Source organism: Phoxinus phoxinus (genome assembly GCF_949152265.1).
Source record: "Phoxinus phoxinus genome assembly, chromosome: 11".
Classification (NCBI taxonomy): Eukaryota; Metazoa; Chordata; class Actinopteri; order Cypriniformes; family Leuciscidae; genus Phoxinus; species Phoxinus phoxinus.
In genome coordinates, this window is record NC_136886.1 from 28200987 (window position 1) to 28219239 (window position 18253).

Below are 18253 nucleotides of genomic sequence, written 5' to 3' on the forward strand. Positions count from 1 at the left end.
TCCTCAAACGAACCAACATGTTGTGATTATGGTTCCTTGCTGCATTACAAGTCAGAATTGTGGATTGATATCATTCAGAGTATTTAATTCAGCTCACTCTGCTTATTCTGGATACATTAAATTATGGATGGATTTAACCTTGTCCAGATGGTTAAAGGACCGACACGGATCACAAACAATTGTAGCACCTTAATTGACTTAATCTTCACCAATCATCCAGAGCGGATCACAAAATCGTACAATATGTTAACTGGTCTCTCAGATCATAACATGGTGCTGATAACAAGAAAATTAACCAGAAAGCGATTTGCAGCTTATTCCGGGAAAAAATTGTTCATTGGCATTCCAAGGAGCAAACAGGAACAATTTCACACAGCAATAAGAAAAATGAATGTGACACTTTAATATTGGACAATGGTTTGGAAATAATTAGTCAGAAATTCACTGAATGCTTAAAAAACAAAAAAATAATGAATATGCAGTGACAATCAAACACAAAAACAGAAAGTGTTATTTTCCCTGGCTCAGTGGTGATATCAAACAATTAATGAAAGACAGCAGAGAAATTCATATTTTTGAATAAAAATCTCTAAAAAAGTGAGACATTGTGGCTTGATTTCCTTTATTAATATTCATTTTGCAGGACCAAAATAACATTATGCACAGTGAGGAGCCTAGGTTACAAGCTTCACATACTAGAAAAAAACAATAATAAAAAAACAACACATTTTTTTAATGGCTTGTCGAGGTTGTTTCAGATCAACACCTGCCAGTGACCACTAGGTGTCCCCGTTGAGACGGGTGTCGGATTGATTCAAAGCCCCGAAACAATATGGCCCATTTGGTTCAACTCTGGCCATACCTAAACCTGGAAGGTGATCAGCACATCCTTGAGTTGCACTGGGGTCAGACAGATCAGACCACAACCTGAGAAAGTAGTTACTATGTCTGATTTCAAAGAAATTGATGGCAAAATTTTCGAAGAAACCGTACAGCACCTTAAAACATCAACCTGCGCCCTTGACGCTCTTCCCACATCTTTCTTCAAAAGTGTGTTAAACAGCTTAGAAGCAGATCTTCTAGAAGTGGTAAATGCCTCACTTCTCTCTGGAAGTTAAAAACTCCCTGAAAACTGCAGTTGTCAAACCCCTCCTGAAAAAAAGCTATCTGGATAAGACTATATTAAGCAACTATAGACCGATCTCAAATCTTCCTTTCATTGGCAAGATCATTGAAAAAGTTGTTTTCAATCAGCTGAACAAATTCTTAAGGTCGAATGGATACTTTGACAATTTCCAATCTGGTTTCCGATCGCATCACAGTACAGAGACAGCGCTCATAAAGATAATTAATGATATTCGCTTAAATACTGATACAGGCAAATTATCAGTGCTGGTACTACTCGACCTCAGTGCTGCATTTCACACTGTTGATCACAACATACTTCTTGACAGGCTGGAAAACTGTCTGGGATAGTCCTAAAATGGTCCAGGTCATACTTAGAAGCGAGAGGTTATTATGTGAGTATAGGAGACCATAAGTCTGGGTGGACATCCATGACATGCGGAGTCCCTCAAGGCTCAATTCTTGAGCCACTCCTATTCAACCTGTACATGCTCCCAATGAGCCAAATAATGAGAAAGAACCAAATCTCTTACCACAGCTATGCAGACAACACACAGATCTACTTAGCCCTATCGCCTAACGATTACAGCCCCATTGACTCCTTGTTCCAATGCATTGATGAAGTAAACAGTTGGATGTGCCAAAACTTTCTTCAGTTAAACAAAGACAAAACTGAAGTTATTGCATTTGGAAACAAAGATGAAGTTCTCAAGGTGAATGCATACCTTCACTCTAGAGGTCAAACAACTAAAAATCAAGTCAGGAATCTTGGTGTGTCTCTAGAGTCAGACCTTAGCTTCAGTAGTCATGTCAAAGCAATAACTAAATCAGCATACTATCATCTGAAAAATATTGCAAGAATTAGATGCTTTGTTTCCAGTCAAGACTTAGAAAAACTTGTGCATTGCTTTCATCACCAGCAGGGTGGATTATTGTAATGGACTCCTTACTGGCCTTCCCAAAAAGACCATAAGACAGTTGCAGCTCATACAGAACGCTGCCGCCAGGATTCTGAGCAGAACCAGAAAATTTGAACACATCACACCAGTCCTCAGGTCTTTACACTGGCTCCCAGTCACATTTAGGATTGATTTTAAAGTATTATTACTGGTATATAAATCATTTAATGGCCTAGGACCTCAATACATTGCAGATATGCTCACTGAATATAAACCCAACAGATCACTCAGATCATTATGATCACATCAACTAGAAATACCAAGGGTTCTGATTGGTCGTGGCGGCGGAGTTGCAACAATCTACAGAGATATTCTTAATGTTACTCAGAAAACAGGTGACAAATTTAATTCGTTTGAAGTACTTGTATTAAATGTTACGCTCTTAGATGTAAGAAAAAAATCCCTACTATCTCTAGCCCTGGCTACCGTATATAGACCGCCAGGGCCTTACGCTGATTTCCTAAAAGAGTTTGCAGATTTTCTCTCAGATCTATTGGTCAACGTCGATAAAGCATTAATTGTTGGAGATTTTAACATACACGTAGATCATTCAAATGATGCGTTAGGGGCTGCGTTTACAGATTTATTAAACTCCTTTGGGGTCAAGCAAAACGTCACCGGACCAACTCATCGTCTTAATCATACACTCGATTTAATTATATCATATGGAACCGATCCAACCGATATAGATATCATTCCACAAAGTGATGGTGTCAGTGACCACTTCCTGGTAACTTGTATATTACGGACTACAGTACTACAGTATGTCACGCTGCGCCGCGTTACCGACCAGGCAGAACAATCCTTCCATCCACCATAGATAATGTCTCAAATTGCTTATCTGATTTGTCTCAGTTACTGCCTGAACCCAAACAAACAGATGAATTAGAGGAAGTAACTAGCACTATGAGCACCATTCTCTCTAGAACATTGGATATTGTTGCACCCATTAGATTAAAAAAGGTCAGAGAGAAAAGTAAAGCACCATGGTACAACAATACTACGCATGTTCTAAAGAGAGAAACCTGTAAATTAGAGCGTAAATGGAAACAAACTAATTTAGAGGTCTTTAGAATCGCGTGGAAAGACAGTATGTCACGTTATAAAAAGGCCCTAAAAGCGGCAAGGGCTGAGCATCTCCGCAAACTAATAGAAAACAACCAAAATAATCCAAGGTTTTTATTTAACACCGTGGCTAGACTAAAAAATTAACAGACGTCACCTGAACAAAATATCCAGTTACAGTTTAGCAGTAATGATTTCATGAACTTTATCACTGAGAAAATAGAAAGCATCAGAACCACAATTGTAAACGTTCAATCTTCAATCGCGCCTTATAAATCAGCCTCAATTATCACCCCGCAAGAACAATTACAGTGCTTTACAACTATAGAACAAAAAGAGTTAAATAAACTTATCACTTCATCTAAAACAACAACATGCTTATTAGATCCTATACCAACTAAACTACTGAAAGAAGTGTTACCTATAGTGGAAGAGCCTCTCCTCAATATCATTAAGTCATCTTTATCTTTAGATCATGTTCCAAAAACATTTAAACTGGCAGTTATAAAACCACTCATTAAGAAACCACAATTAGACCCACATAATCTAGCAAATTATAGACCCATTTCAAATCTTCCATTTATGTCTAAAATATTAGAAAAAGTTGTGTCCGCTCAACTGGGCTCTTTTTTGCAAGAAAATTACATCTATGAAAAGTTTCAGTCTGGATTCAGGCCGCACCATAGCACTGAAACTGCGCTCGTCAAAATCACTAATGATTTACTTTTAGCTTCGGACCAAGGCTGTATCTCAATACTAGTTTTACTTGATCTTAGTGCTGTGTTCGATACTATAGATCACACAATACTCTTAGATCGACTACAAAATTATACTGGCGTTCAAGGACAAGCATTAAGCTGGTTCAGATCATACTTATCTGACCGCTACCATTTTGTCTATTTAAATGGAGAAAAATCGATCATAACTTCAGTAAACTATGGAGTGCCGCAGGGATCTGTGCTAGGCCCTCTATTATTCTCAATATATATGCAGCCACTTGGAAATATTATAAGGAAACATGGAATTAGTTTCCATTGTTATGCTGATGACACTCAAATATATATTTCATCACGGCCGGATGAAAACGCTAAATTATCAAAATTGACAGAGTGTGTTAAAGACATAAAAGATTGGATGACGCGTAATTGTCTTTTATTAAATCCAGACAAGACAGAGGTAGGCCTACTACTTATCGGTTAAAAAAAACGCCTACAAAACCTCTCACAATACAACTTTAACATAGTAGGATGTCCTGCTACTTTATCCTCTACAGTAAAAGACCTGGGTGTCATACTAGACTGCAACCTGTCTTTTAAAAATAATATTTCATATGTTACAAAAACAGCCTTTTTCCACCTTAGAAACATTGCTAAGCTACGTAATATGCTATCAGTTTCTGATGCAGAAAAGCTAGTTCATACATTCATGACCTCGAGACTAGATTACTGAGTCTATTAGCTGGTTGTCCTGCATCCTCAATAAACAAGCTACAGTTAGTCCAAAATGCAGCCGCTAGAGTTCTTACTAGATCAAGAAAATATGATCATAACACCGATCTTATCATCACTACATTGGTTACCTATAAAGTTCCGTATTAATTATAAGGTATTGTTTGTTACTGACTTATAAAGCCCTAAACGGCTTAGCTCCAGTCTATTTAACGGATCTTCTATCGCCCTATAATCCATCGCGCTCTTTAAGATCACTAAATTTGAGGCTTTTGGTTATACCTAGGATATCTAGGTCCACCAAAGGAGGGAGAGCATTTTCACATTTAGCTCCAAAACTCTGGAATAGCCTTCCTGATACTGTTCGTTGCTCAAATTCGCTCTCCCAGTTCAAAACTAGACTACAGACGCATCTCTTCAGCCAGGCATTCATATACATTTTTTTAATCTTACAGTTAAATCCGGCCTCTAGTTCATAACCGCCAGAGGAGAACTGGCCCCCGACTGAGCCTGGGTTCTCCCAAGGTTTTTTTCTCTCCATTAGGTCACCTGATGGAGTTTTAGGTCACCATTAGGTCACCTGATGGAGTTTTAGGTCACCATTAGGTCACCTGATGGAGTTTTAGTTCACCATTAGGTCACCTGATGGAGTTTTAGGTCACCATTAGGTCACCTGATGGAGTTTTTCGTTTCCTTGCCACTGCCTTTGGCTTGCTCAGTTGGGGATATTCAATTTAATTAATCAATGAATAATACTTTTGATTAGCATTACCAAACATGGACGTTTTATTATTATTTTAATTTAATACTGTGAAGCTGCTTTGATACAATCTGTATTGTGAAAAGCGCTATATTCTTGACTTGACTTGACAATGAGTTCACGATTCTTTCTGCCTGTCGGGCTGCAGCAGAGAAGTTGTTTTATCAACATTTATTCACGAGATCTTATCATGGTTTATGTATTTATTTTAATGTTATTATTTCGGTCTTATTGCCAGGAAAGCTGGATTGCTTTGCTGTTTATTGATCATGTGCACTTGATCGAATGAAAATCCGATCGAAATTATTTGTAATAGAGCTGACACTTTGAGTTTTTAATGGGTTATGTTATAGCCCTACGTAGTTTTTAATGTTTTATAAAATATCTTTAGTGACTGCATGATCATATCACCGTATTATTTACCACCATGCGAGCCACAAATTAAAGCTTGGCGAGCCTCGCAATCAGTAACACTGGTTTGAATGAATGAATGACTCACTTATTAAGACGGCCACTTGCCGCCACCTATTGGCGGTTTAGTTTCATGTTTAAAAGTATCATTGCATTTTTTTCTTGTATATTCAAACATTTATTTAAAACATTAATCTCATAACATTAGGCTATTTATAGCAGTTGCAATTTTGCAGTGTATAGGCTAAATGATTTAATTTGATTGGTAACAGCCCAGTTTTATTATTATAGGCTAACTGAATTTATTGATCAAAAGTAATAATTTGACATAACACATGATGTGTAGCCTACATTTAATAAGGTACCTTTATAAAGGTAAATAACGCCCTGTAGTAAATATCACAAATATGCAGATTTAAGTATGTAACAGCTGATACACTGAGAATATTGCTTCAGGTCAGAATAAATGAAAACATAAATTAAATGTAAAATTATATTTATACCCAAAAATCATCACAGAATAAAATATGGTTATTTTCCATTGATTATTCAATATCTGTATGTGAATACTAGACCTACCTGGAAATCGTATGTGTTTATTTAATCGGTTTCATTTAATCTGTTTCATCTTTATTCTATTAAATTTGTTTTGGCCATCGCTTAATTATAACCAGGATATAACTACAGTATAACATTTGAACTTTATAGTTGACTATAGTAAAGTCCTTGATTATAGTAGTGTTGCTGTGGTATCGAAAATGTCACTGGTAGGCCTTGTCTGTAGCTTATTTATTTGAATAATGGGTAAAAACAACAAAAATATTAAACTCATTTTATTGTTAAAATATACACTGCTGTAATGAGTGGGGGTGGGGGTTCATTTAAAAACAGTCACAAGGCTGACCAAAGTGCTGTACAAGCATAAGCTAAAAATCAAGGGGAAAACAGCTAAGAAACTATGTACAGATTTAAAACAGAAAACAGTGAAGTCAAATAGACAAAATTAAAACATACAGAGTAGTGACATTAACAAGTATTAAAAGCTAAGAAAAAAATGGGTTTTCAGCAGAGATTTAAAAATTGATAGAGAAGGAGGAGCTACTCTAAGTTGTGCCGGCAAGCTGTTCCACAATCTTGGCCCTACTACCGAAAAAGCTCTGTCTCCTCTACGTTTGAGCTAGTATAAGGAACAGTGAGTATAAATAGATCACTAGATCTTAGGTCACAGGATGGACTGAATGTAGAAGTTCAGACAGGGGGTGGGGTGAGGGGGTTGGCGGGCGTATCTTGGATACCCTTCAGCAAACAGAGACCCCTGCTTGGAGATACAGCTCATCACCTTTAATAAACAAACACAAGTCTTAAAATCATTATGACATTGAAATGTTCTAGATTGGCTTCAGTAATCTGTATGGTATTCTTATGAAAGATTCATCAGTTCGTGTTATTAGTCTTCGTAATTTCGTCACATCCTACTTTTTTTCTAATATGATATGTAATAAAGGTTCTATCGTGTATATCAAAGCTCCAATGATGCTGATAGTGACGATTCTCTCTGACCAATCAGTGTTTTACACGTCACATTTTAGTATCGGTACGGTTCACTTGGATCCTCACCCGACGACGTGATACTATTTAACCGAACCGTACCAAGCCGTACCATGCAATGGAAAAGTGCCATTAGTTTTGTCGTGGCCACGAGATATTAATTTGTGGGAACGTCATATTAACTCGTGGGAACGTGGTAAGTCGTACCACAAAATCATTTTGTCGAGTTAACGACATCCTTATATCGTGGCCTTGAGATCCTATGTTGAGAGAACAACATTTTTCTCATGACCACAAGTTAAATGCGTAAACAACCTGTGCAACCATAAAAATAAATAAATAAATAAAGACATGATCAGTGAATGGATTTAAGAGGCTGTGAGATGGGTTATAATATAGGTTAATATAATAATTTCTTAATTCCGTCCTTATTTTGTCATTTTTAATTAAAAATAAATATGATTATAGGCCTATCCATTTCTGATAATTCCAGGTTGCTATGGTCACACAGGTTGTTTGCGCATTTAACTTGTGGCAACGAGAAAAATATATCGTTCCCTCAACATAGGATCTCGAAGCCACGACTTTACATTGTGTGGCCACGACATAAGGACGCGTTACCTTGACAAAATGATCTCATGGCCACAACTTATTATCACATTCCCACAAGTTAACTAAGTGAACCGAACATGTCCCCTCCCGATGACTGTACAAAGCAAATCATAATGCAAGACTTACTTTAGATATTTTTTACGTTGAGCTTCTTCCCTCAGTTCGTTCACAACATGTGGGAACTCTTTCTCAATCACCTGAAAGTCTTCTAATGACAGGGTGAAAACGCTGCAGGTGGTCAGAGCAGAAAATGTGGCCAACTGCCTTTCACCAAACAGGAAGCCGATCTCTGCAGAAACACAAAACTTCTTAAAATGGGTATAGGCTGGTTGTTTAAAACACATTGGAGTTTCACAGCAAAGATTATCTGACTGACCATCTGATCAATACTGCACACAAAACTGGGAAAACATTTTCTTGATCTGGCAAGCACTGTAATCTAATTTTGAGCATTTTTGAGTGTGAAACTCATGTAATTGACACTGTTGTCACGCTCTCACACCACACGTCTGTTTTCTCATGCAGTGAAAAACATTGCGGAGTAAAGAGGACACTGACAACGTGGCGACAGATAAGAGGTTCCTTTTGATATTATGTGTGTGTGTATATATATATATATATAAATCAGGCAGCTGAAACTAATTATATAGTGTCAGGTGACTGATTTTTTAATTTTTTTATTGCAAAATGTTAATAAAATTTTGCCCAGCTCTTTATAAGGTTCAATATTTAGGCATGTCCAACTTTATTCACATTCATACAGTATCAGCATAATGTATATAGCAGATCGAGGCATGCAGAAATTCAGATATTATAAACATTAACATGATTTTCTGTAAAGCTGCTTTGAAACAACATGTATTTGAAAAGCGCTAAATTAGACTTGACTAGCACTGCAATGTGGACCAGACTTGCCAGTATATGCCATACTCTACACAAGACTACTTCTCAACTGAATCACACAACAGTAAGTTTCTCATACATCACCTCCAATGTTATCTCCGTCACCCAGCTCCATTTGGAAATCCTCGTTCCTCACAAGCACCCGTCCAGAGTCAATGATGAACATTTTGTCAGGTTGAGCATTCTGATGAATGATGATGTCACCTGCATTGAAGAACTCATGGTCCAACTTAATCAAGATGGCTTCGGTGAATTCTTTGTTAAGCAAAAACATGTCTTTGTGTAACAGGTTGGAGCATATTTCTGCCATAATATCCTTTGAAACAGAAAACATAGCACTATTAAAAATAATTTCTATAAAAAAATACAGTTTGAGCCAAATGATTGTTTGAACAGCAGAAAAACTTATTGTGTGTTATCTGAAGTTTATATTTATGAATCAATTAGAAACCTTTCTGAGCTGTTCTGACACGGTGTCAAGGATGTTCTGCTTATCCCAGTGCCACTTGTACTGGGCAGTGGTACGTTGGCGCAACACTCTGGGCAGCCTTTTGAACATTGTGGAGGATTGTAGCTGGTTTATCTGAAAAATGTATATATCATGGCATAGTATCATCAGAACTGCCTTGTATTTATTTGCTGAATAAACAAACTTAACAAATACTAACAGCTTTAATTTGAACTCTTAAAATTCACCCTTACCTTGTATGCATTGCCAGTCGCAGACATGCTCCCAAATGCTGTGATCAAGCAAGAAATAAATGCAGAACACATTATAAATCCAATCACCATACTTACAATAGCTATCCACCGTTCATCCACACCTAAAAAAAAAGAAAAGAAAAAGGGAATCACTTTAGTTCAATGTAAAGTAACAGCACATCATAGATTAAAAAACTTTGTGTCACAGGTTTAAAACAAAATCCCAAATCATGATTGTAAAAGTGATGCTGGCCTTAGCAAACGCCACCGATTAAAGTGATTTCAGGAGACATTTTTCTGCCCAAAGACTGATTATAAGATTGATTATCATTTCTCAAAAAAATTATTAATGTTGAAAGAATGTTGTGCGGCGTACGTTTTGGTGAGTCAAATGATGTCCAGGTCATTTGAGATAAAGCTCTAAAGGAAGCGTAGGAGTATTTTTCCCCGATCGAGGTATTCTGCAAAATGTAACAGACAAAAAGGAAGACATGTTGAACAACACATCAATCATGTCAAATAAATGCCAGCATAAGCAATAAAAAATTAGACATACCTCAATTTTCTTTTCTACAACCCAACAGTCTTGGGGAAACTCTTCCATTAGAGAAATGAAGTACTGAACGCAAGTGTTCCAGTGCCAAATGAGGACCATCATCAGGAAAACAAAGGCAAGCCTGCATAACTTCTTGACTTCTTCAAGCTGTACATCAGACACCTAAAATGACAGATAATATAACATAAAGTCTCCATAGAACAATAAGGGTGTATAAAATACAACCAAAAATGTCCTGTTGCTTGCTGGTTTATCGTGTTATGATAGATGAGGAAAAATGTGAGAAAGTACTACAAAAACGATCTCAAAAATCCTTTCATCTTATTTATTTATTTTATTAATCTTATTATTAAATACTATTTTAGGCTGTTTGGGGTTCTTGAGTTGCTATATTATTTTTTATAACACAAAAGATGATATTTTGTAGAATGTTGGTAACCAGGCAGTTGACGGCACCCATTGACTTCCATAATAGGAAAAAATATACTAAGGAAGTCAATAGGAGTGGCAACTGTCTGGTTACCAAACGTAAATATCTTCTTTTCTGTTGAACAGAAAAAAATAAACTCATACAGGTTTGGAACAACAAGAGGGTGAGTAAATTGTGACCAAGTTTTCAGTTTTGGGTGAACTATCCCATAATTAATGATCAGATCATGGTTTTCTGAAAAACTAGAGAATAACAAGTCCTTCTTTGTATACCTTTTAATATGACAGCCTTTTTATTGGAGCCTTTATTTTTGCGCATTTGTCAAGTCAAACTTTGAAACAATGTAAAGTTGTTGCATATGGCCATTGATAATTTCTTGCATAAACATGACGGTGAGTTGTGCTGAAACTTACACTTTCCAATTCAAAGCAGAATCTCAGAAGCTTTGGCACACGGAGTAAACGGATCAAACTGAGAATCCTCACAAACATGAGCATCCGCACAAACTTCGAAGCCACCAGTGAAGTAGTGTCAGCGTGATAAAAATGCTCCTGTGGTGAATTGGTTGAACTGTAAGAAGAATCTCTACAATTTAATCAGTGTGAGTGATCTTAACTTAACTGATGAATATAATTACCACAATAATAATGATAATGTCAACCGGAAATGCAGCCACCACATCAGGAACAAACCAAGACGTGAAATAATCCTTCCTTATTAATTTCGGATCAAGGATGGCCTAGACAGAAACAGGAATGCATTGAATCAATTTTTAACCATATTTTATAAAGGTAAAGTAATTAATAATTAATATTACACTATACAAGATAATGAAGGCACATTCATACCTGACCGTCTTCACTGAAAATGCCCATTCGAAAATTAACTCCAACATCAACACAAAACATGATGTCTGAGAATACATTGAAAGCCACCCAGTATGTGTGGGCACTACCATGCATGTCCTCAGAAAATGCCATGTCCAGTGGAATTGTTATCAGGTTCACAAATGTTAAGACCACCATATACACAAGATAGTAGTGCCTAAAAGACAGGAAAAGGCACATTTAACATTTCTTTTTAGATCACTGTGATGGCATTAATGGCACATTGACAGACAAAATAAGACATCAACGTTACATCCTCATGACAACATGTGTATTTATTTAAATGATAATGCCATATTATAATAATAATGCCGTTATATCTTGAATTACCAGCAAATAACATAACGTTACAAAGTATCATTAGTAGCCTAGTATACACGTTAGGCCTGTTTTAATTTCAATTGCAAGTGTAACATTTTATCGTAACATTTTATATTAACTTACTTGTATTTATTTAAGTTGAATCGCGTGTATTAAAAATGTGAAATATGCATTTAAATTGTGTTTGTTTTTATTAAGATAGGCCTATTATAAACAAATATATATATTTGTTCAGTGTAATCAGTGTTATCTTCTGTCATTCATGTTAAATAACCGTCCTGAATATTGTTAATATGAAATATGGTGAGCGTTAACGTTAGTTTCCACGAGGGAGGCTAACGTTAGTAGTCAGTGTTACCTGAAGTGACTCCTTGGGTTCAAGACCCATTTGCTTTCCTCTTTTTTCGCTTCATTGAGATCTTTATCCAGGGGGTTAACCGCGATTACCCAAGATGATTCGTTCATCGCGACTGAGATTAAACAATATGATTCGCAGACTGCAGATGCGGTTAGTCAGTTAATTTGCACGTTATCCTTATTTCTGTTTGAATTTTTGAATGACGCGAACCGGCGCGTGACAGTCGAGCGGTGATAAGCAACACTTTTTCAAAACTTCGTTCGTTCACTGGATTGTTTTTATTGGACCGATTGACTTGTTGCTATATATTAAGAAATGAGTCTGACATTGTATGACATTTTCGTGGACATATTAGTACACTCCATGACAGTCATCCAACCACACGCGCGCGCAGGGGCCTTTTACACCTGACAGGTGACCTGTCACTTCATGAGTTTTTTTCTGATCGGCTATAGCCTAGAATAGATAGTCCACGTGCACCCCCCGGCTTTTTTTATGCCACCTGATTTTTTTAATTTATTCCTAAAGTGTCTATTTTGATGGCAGGTAGCCTATCAAGCTGAAAAAACGTCCCAAAGGCTTAATTTTTAACCCTTTGCTGCACCCGACCGGAACCCGAAAAAATCATAAAATGATAGGCTATAGAAAGTGGCATAACATTTGAAGTAAACAACATACAGAGACAAATGAACACATTTTCCCATACAATTCTGACCCCAGGAATTTAATGGAATGGTTATTTTTGACATTTGACAACATAGAATAGCCTACTAATTACAGATTTTGCTTGTAGTCAACGGTAGATGCTACCTCTAGGAAGTATTTGTGGCTGGGGTGTATTCGGTTGGTTTTAGCAATGAGCAGTCCCTCTTGTGTAATAAAAGCCGAGCGCTGCTGTGTAGAGAGTTTAGAGAATACTGCAGTCTGGAATGGAAGCCCTTTAACCCACAAATATAAAGCAAACTCAGTTTCTTAGGCTTAAACAGGAACATGAACCCATATTTCATGCAATGAATGTCAAGGCAGGGCCTTTGTGATGTTGAAATTGGATGTTGACTCTGGGGTGATACAGCTGTGTGGTTGTTAGGATTGTATGTGGTCTTGTAAGTGTTGTGATCTTGTTTACTCTTATCATCCGCATTTTGTTGTTCCAAACCTGTATGAGTTTCTCTCTTCGGTTGAAGACAAAAGAAGATATTAAAGAATGTTCGTACATGGAGCATGTGAGCACCTTTGGGACAGGCACAGGTGCTCTCTGACTCGGCCTCTTGAGGAGATGGCAGGCACATGCTCCCAATTCAAAAGAGGTCTTTAGCAGATGTTGCCTTAGAGATGCTCAGGGATCCTGATGTTTCCTCTTTGTTGGGACCCGGCAGGCACAGGTGGTAACCGGCTGGACCCAGAGGCAAGCATGGATGCTCTGTGTGTCTTACTCTGACTCCACTTACTCCGTTGTTGCCTACACTGCTTAGTCTTCAGTGGTGCATCCCCACTCAGGCTTCTCAGACCCGGCAGGCACAGGTGCTCCTTCTGACTTCTTCTGCCTCCACTTTCTCTGTTGCTCTGTGGTCTTTAGTGTTGCATCTGAGAAGTGCAGGGACTCAACCTTCTCAGATGCATCACTGAAGACCAGGGAAGAGGTCTTCCCTGTCCCCCACCACTGCTGCCACCACTTCTTCTTTTTTTCTGCCCTAAAAGTGTCTGGTCAGCCAAAACCGTAAGTCCCAGAAACACCAAATTTGGCAGGATGGTCCCAAATGCCCCCCATTGGTGGGGGGACTATAGGTGGCGCTATAATAATTGTTGCTAATATCTCCACAACCATACTTAAAATCAATATTCTTTTTACCTGTGATTTTCTGAGTGAAGCCATTTTGAGATTTTTGATAAACCTTTTGGTCCCACTTTATATTAAGTGGCTTTAAATACTATGTACTTACATCAAAAAATAAGTACAATGTACTTATTGTGTTCATGTTTTATTGTAAAACACTTTTGCTGCTATTGCGGTGTGAGCCATGGCTATAAAATGATTTGGGTTATATCTTCTAAACGGTTTGACTAATTCAATTTTAGCAGAAGCAAATAAACCTTGTGAGAACCAGGCTCAGTCGGCGGCCCAGTTCTCCTCAAACGAACCAACATGTTGTGATTATGGTTCCTTGCTGCATTACAAGTCAGAATTGTGGATTGATATCATTCAGAGTATTTAATTCAGCTCACTCTGCTTATTCTGGATACATTAAATTATGGATGGATTTAACCTTGTCCAGATGGTTAAAGGACCGACACGGATCACAAACAATTGTAGCACCTTAATTGACTTAATCTTCACCAATCATCCGGAGCGGATCACAAAATCGTACAATATGTTAACTGGTCTCTCAGATCATAACATGGTGCTGATAACAAGAAAATTAACCAGAAAGCGATTTGCAGCTTATTCCGGGACAAAATTGTTCATTGGCATTCCAAGGAGCAAACAGGAACAATTTCACACAGCAATAAGAAAAATGAATGTGACACTTTAATATTGGACAATGATTTGGAAATAATTAGTCAGAAATTCACTGAATGCTTAAAAAACAATCAAACACAAAAAGAGAAAGTATTCTTTTCCCTGGCTCAGTGGTGATATCAAACAATTAATGAAAGACAGCAGAGAAATTAATATTTTTGAATAAATATCTCTAAAAAAGTGAGACATTGTGGCTTGATTTCCTTTATTATTATTCATTTTGCAGGACCAAAATAACATTATGCACAGTGAGGAGCCTAGGTTACAAGCTTCACATACTAGAAAAAAACAATAATAAAAAAACAACACATTTTTTTAATGGCTTGTCAAGGTTGTTTCAGATCAACACCTGCCAGTGACCACTAGGTGTCACCGTTGAGACGGGTGTCGGATTGATTCAAAGCCCCGAAACAATATGGCCCATTTGGTTCAACTGTTTCATTGCTTCACGAAGCCTCGATCTGCCCACCACTAAAAGAATAAATATAACATAAAGATGGAATTGTGCCATCAAGGCGCAGTCACTCCACGCAAACAAACCACACAGCTAAAAACATACCTGTATGAAAGGGTACAGAGGCTGCACGTTGAGCACAACAAACACACACCAGAACTGCAGAAAAACAACCACCTGTTGCTGTTGGAACCCTTTATGCGGTCTTAATCATTAGTCAGGTGCAGGTTATCATTATCTAAGCTATTCATTAATGATTGCCTCATTAGCAACTAATGAAGAGTCTGTCTGGTTAATATATTAGTTAATATATTAATTGTTATTAATTAAATATGTAAGTGTGTATTAATTCCATAATACCTTATTTTATGAACTAATAGTGTTAATTAATTTGTTAATTACCACAATGAGCCAAAGCCTTATATTTCAACTTCCAGATAATACAGGTAAACTAATATGCATTAATACATTATTAATTGCATTAGTGTGTCAACTAGGCCTACTACAATGTTTTTGGAAACCAGTGTTTAATAAACAGCTTTTATAAACTCTAGTGATGGTCATTAATGATTAATTAATCATTAGCTAACAATCATTATGTTGTGACTTTACTTGTTGAGGCACATCATTATTAACTCATCATCTAGTAATTGTAGTAATTGACACTCTACTAATGCTGTAATAAATAATGTATTAATGCATATTAGTCTCATTGTGGTAATTAACAAATTAATGAACACTATTAGTTAATAAAATAAGTGATTATGGAATTAATCCACAATTACATATTTAATTAATAACAATTAATATATGAACTAATATATTAACCAGACTCTTCATTAGTTGCTTATGAGGCAATCATTAATGAATAGCTTAGATAATCATTAGTAATACATTAATTCAGTATTATCTGTGCATTAGTTAAGCATGAATGCTTATTAGTGCACCCTTATTGTAAAGTGTTACCGAGATTTTGAAGGGGAACGGGAGAGCTTCACTCCGTCGAGGCGAGTGAAGATTAGCTATACTACGGAGAGTATAAAGGTTCGCTGTTTGTTTAAAACAGCAAAAGTGAAACGTGCTCTGTGGGGGTCCCACTGGGCAATACTGGTGTAAGACACCACCCCAGCAGAGGACGTCCCTGGATTGTAGGTCCAGTGGCACCGCAAACCTGCTCAATCACTTCCATCTCAGATAGGGTTTTAATTATTCTTATTTCTTTTGATTATTTTAATTTCTTCTATGTAAACACTTTGAATTACTGTTTAGCTTTGCATTTACTGAATGAGCACTGTGCCACTGTTCGTCCGACTGTTTGCAATGTATTTTATTTTCTAAACTGTTTTAATTATTCTTATTTCTTTTATTATTTATGTCATTATTTAAATTTCTTCTATGTAAAGCACTTTGAATTACCACTGTGTATGAAATGTTCTATATATAAATAAACTTGCCTTGCCTTGCCTTGCCTTGAACAGAGTTAATGGACAAATAGTGAATAGGGTTTAGTAGGCGATTTCGGATTCAGCCCAGGAGTCGGGCAACATAAAAGCAATTGAAATTGAGAAACCTTCTGAGAAACCCACTGTCTGTGTCCTGCCCAGCTTATTGTGTGGAACTGATTTATATTCTTATCATTGATCGTGAGTGTTTACATTGCTTCATAAGTAAGGGATAATGTTCGCGTCGGGGTCCTAATCAGCCTGTCGGGGTTGTATTCGCTATAACAACCGCCTCGGTTAACCGCCTATACATTATCCCGCTTATTACATGGCTACCTACCAAATAAACCAATAATTTGACACAAAATATTGATTTAAAAAGGATTTTTTTTTTATTTAAAAAAGATTGTATTGCTTCCGTTATAGAACACCGTGTCCATGGCAACGCTCTGTTTTTCATGGCAACGGTGTTATTAGCAGTGGTCTGTTATGAAGAAATAACAGACTGCATTCTACATTAGAATTTAACCATGTAATAAGCAGAATAAGGTAACTACTTTACTGTGATAGTGACTCCAACAGTGATTCTAATTGTGTCATACCTTAAATGCAAGCCTACAGTATGTGCTCATTTACAAGCGCTTAGCACTTAAGCCTGTTATCATGGTTATGTTTTTTTTTTTTTCTTGTTTTGGAAACTGTGGGTGGATGCCATTTTGGTTGTATTCTGTTTATCTCCTGTTTTGTGGCCAGGCAGGGAGTTCGTGTATATTTCTGTTGTTCATTTATTTTTCTTTGAGCAGTCTAGTTAAATGTTTTTACTCCCAAGGCAGAATTCTTTTGTTTGTTATTATGGCCTTGCCCCCTCCTGAAGCTAATGTTTCCTATTTAAGTTGTTATTTTGGAATACCTTGTTTCTGTTTTATGGGTAAATACAGACTTTGAAGGTGATCTGGTGGTTTGTGATGCTGTGGCAGGGCTCAAGCTAGCGCTCTTTAAATACTTTAATATTGTCGCGTCCGCTTAAACTCGTGTGGAATGCAACACATCCCTTATCAGATGCCGTCTCATATTTTCAGATTACCTTTCAGTCGGGCCTGGCGGGCACAGGTGCTGCCTGTAGGGACCTGTCGGGCACACTCAGGGGCACAGGCTCTTCCTGTTGGGATCTGGCAGGAACGGTTGCTCCTCGTAAGGTCCTGGAAGAGACTTGCACCTCCTGTCGGGACTTGGCAAGAACTGGTGCTTCTTGTGGAGCCTCCATTATTCTCCACCACTGGCCGGGAGTCAGGTCCACATACTCAATCTTGTTAGATAATGAGCATAAGTTATCTTCTAGTTCCATTACTGCCTCCCTCCACCGCACTGAAAGAAGGGCTGAAATGAGCTTGCCATGCTCATCAAAGGGGCTGGAGGATTTGATTTCTTTGAAACAGATGGTCAAGGTTGCTTATTTTGGTGGATACACGTCTTTGTTGGTGGTGAGGCAGGTTATACAAGAAAGGGTATAATTTTGCAAGACTGTGAGAGAATAGATCACATAAGAAGTAAACACATTAAAGACCAGAAGCTGGTTGTCTTAGTTTTTATTTTTATTTTATCATTATTGTATTTTTTTTTAATATATTAAAGTAAGACTATAACACAAAGACAGTTATATGATGTTCGCTTAGAGCCTTCATTTGCAAAGAAACAGACTTTGACTTTACTCGCAAGTTCTTTAAGTGATAGGAGAGTTTAGGATGTGCCATTAA

General features: G+C 37.2%; 1 protein-coding gene across 1 annotated transcript; it reads right to left on the reverse strand.

Moving 5' to 3' along the window:
* Positions 1–7062: 7062 nt before the first annotated feature.
* Positions 7063–11417, reverse strand: LOC307007117 (potassium/sodium hyperpolarization-activated cyclic nucleotide-gated channel 1-like). Its single transcript, XM_079628802.1, has 10 exons — positions 11368–11417; positions 11157–11258; positions 10933–11070; positions 10090–10251; positions 9910–9994; positions 9534–9655; positions 9283–9414; positions 8916–9147; positions 8055–8217; positions 7063–7107 (listed from the first exon to the last, which is right to left on the reverse strand). Exons 1-10 carry the CDS (start codon positions 11392–11394, stop codon positions 7104–7106), a joined length of 1167 nt encoding a protein of 388 aa, XP_079484928.1. The 5' UTR covers positions 11395–11417; the 3' UTR covers positions 7063–7103.
* Between the last annotated feature and the right edge of the window lie 6836 nt (positions 11418–18253).

Bases quoted from the DNA above. Each gene is read 5' to 3' on its own strand.
- LOC307007117 (XM_079628802.1), bottom strand. From the start codon at position 11,394: ATGGGCATTTTCAGTGAAGACGGTCAG. The intron at 11,259-11,367 runs GTATGAATGTGC...GTTTCTGTCTAG, and splicing joins TTTTCAGTGAAGACGGTCAG to GCCATCCTTGATCCGAAATT. The intron at 10,252-10,932 runs GTAAGTTTCAGC...CTGTCATTTTAG, and splicing joins TCTGCTTTGAATTGGAAAGT to GTGTCTGATGTACAGCTTGA.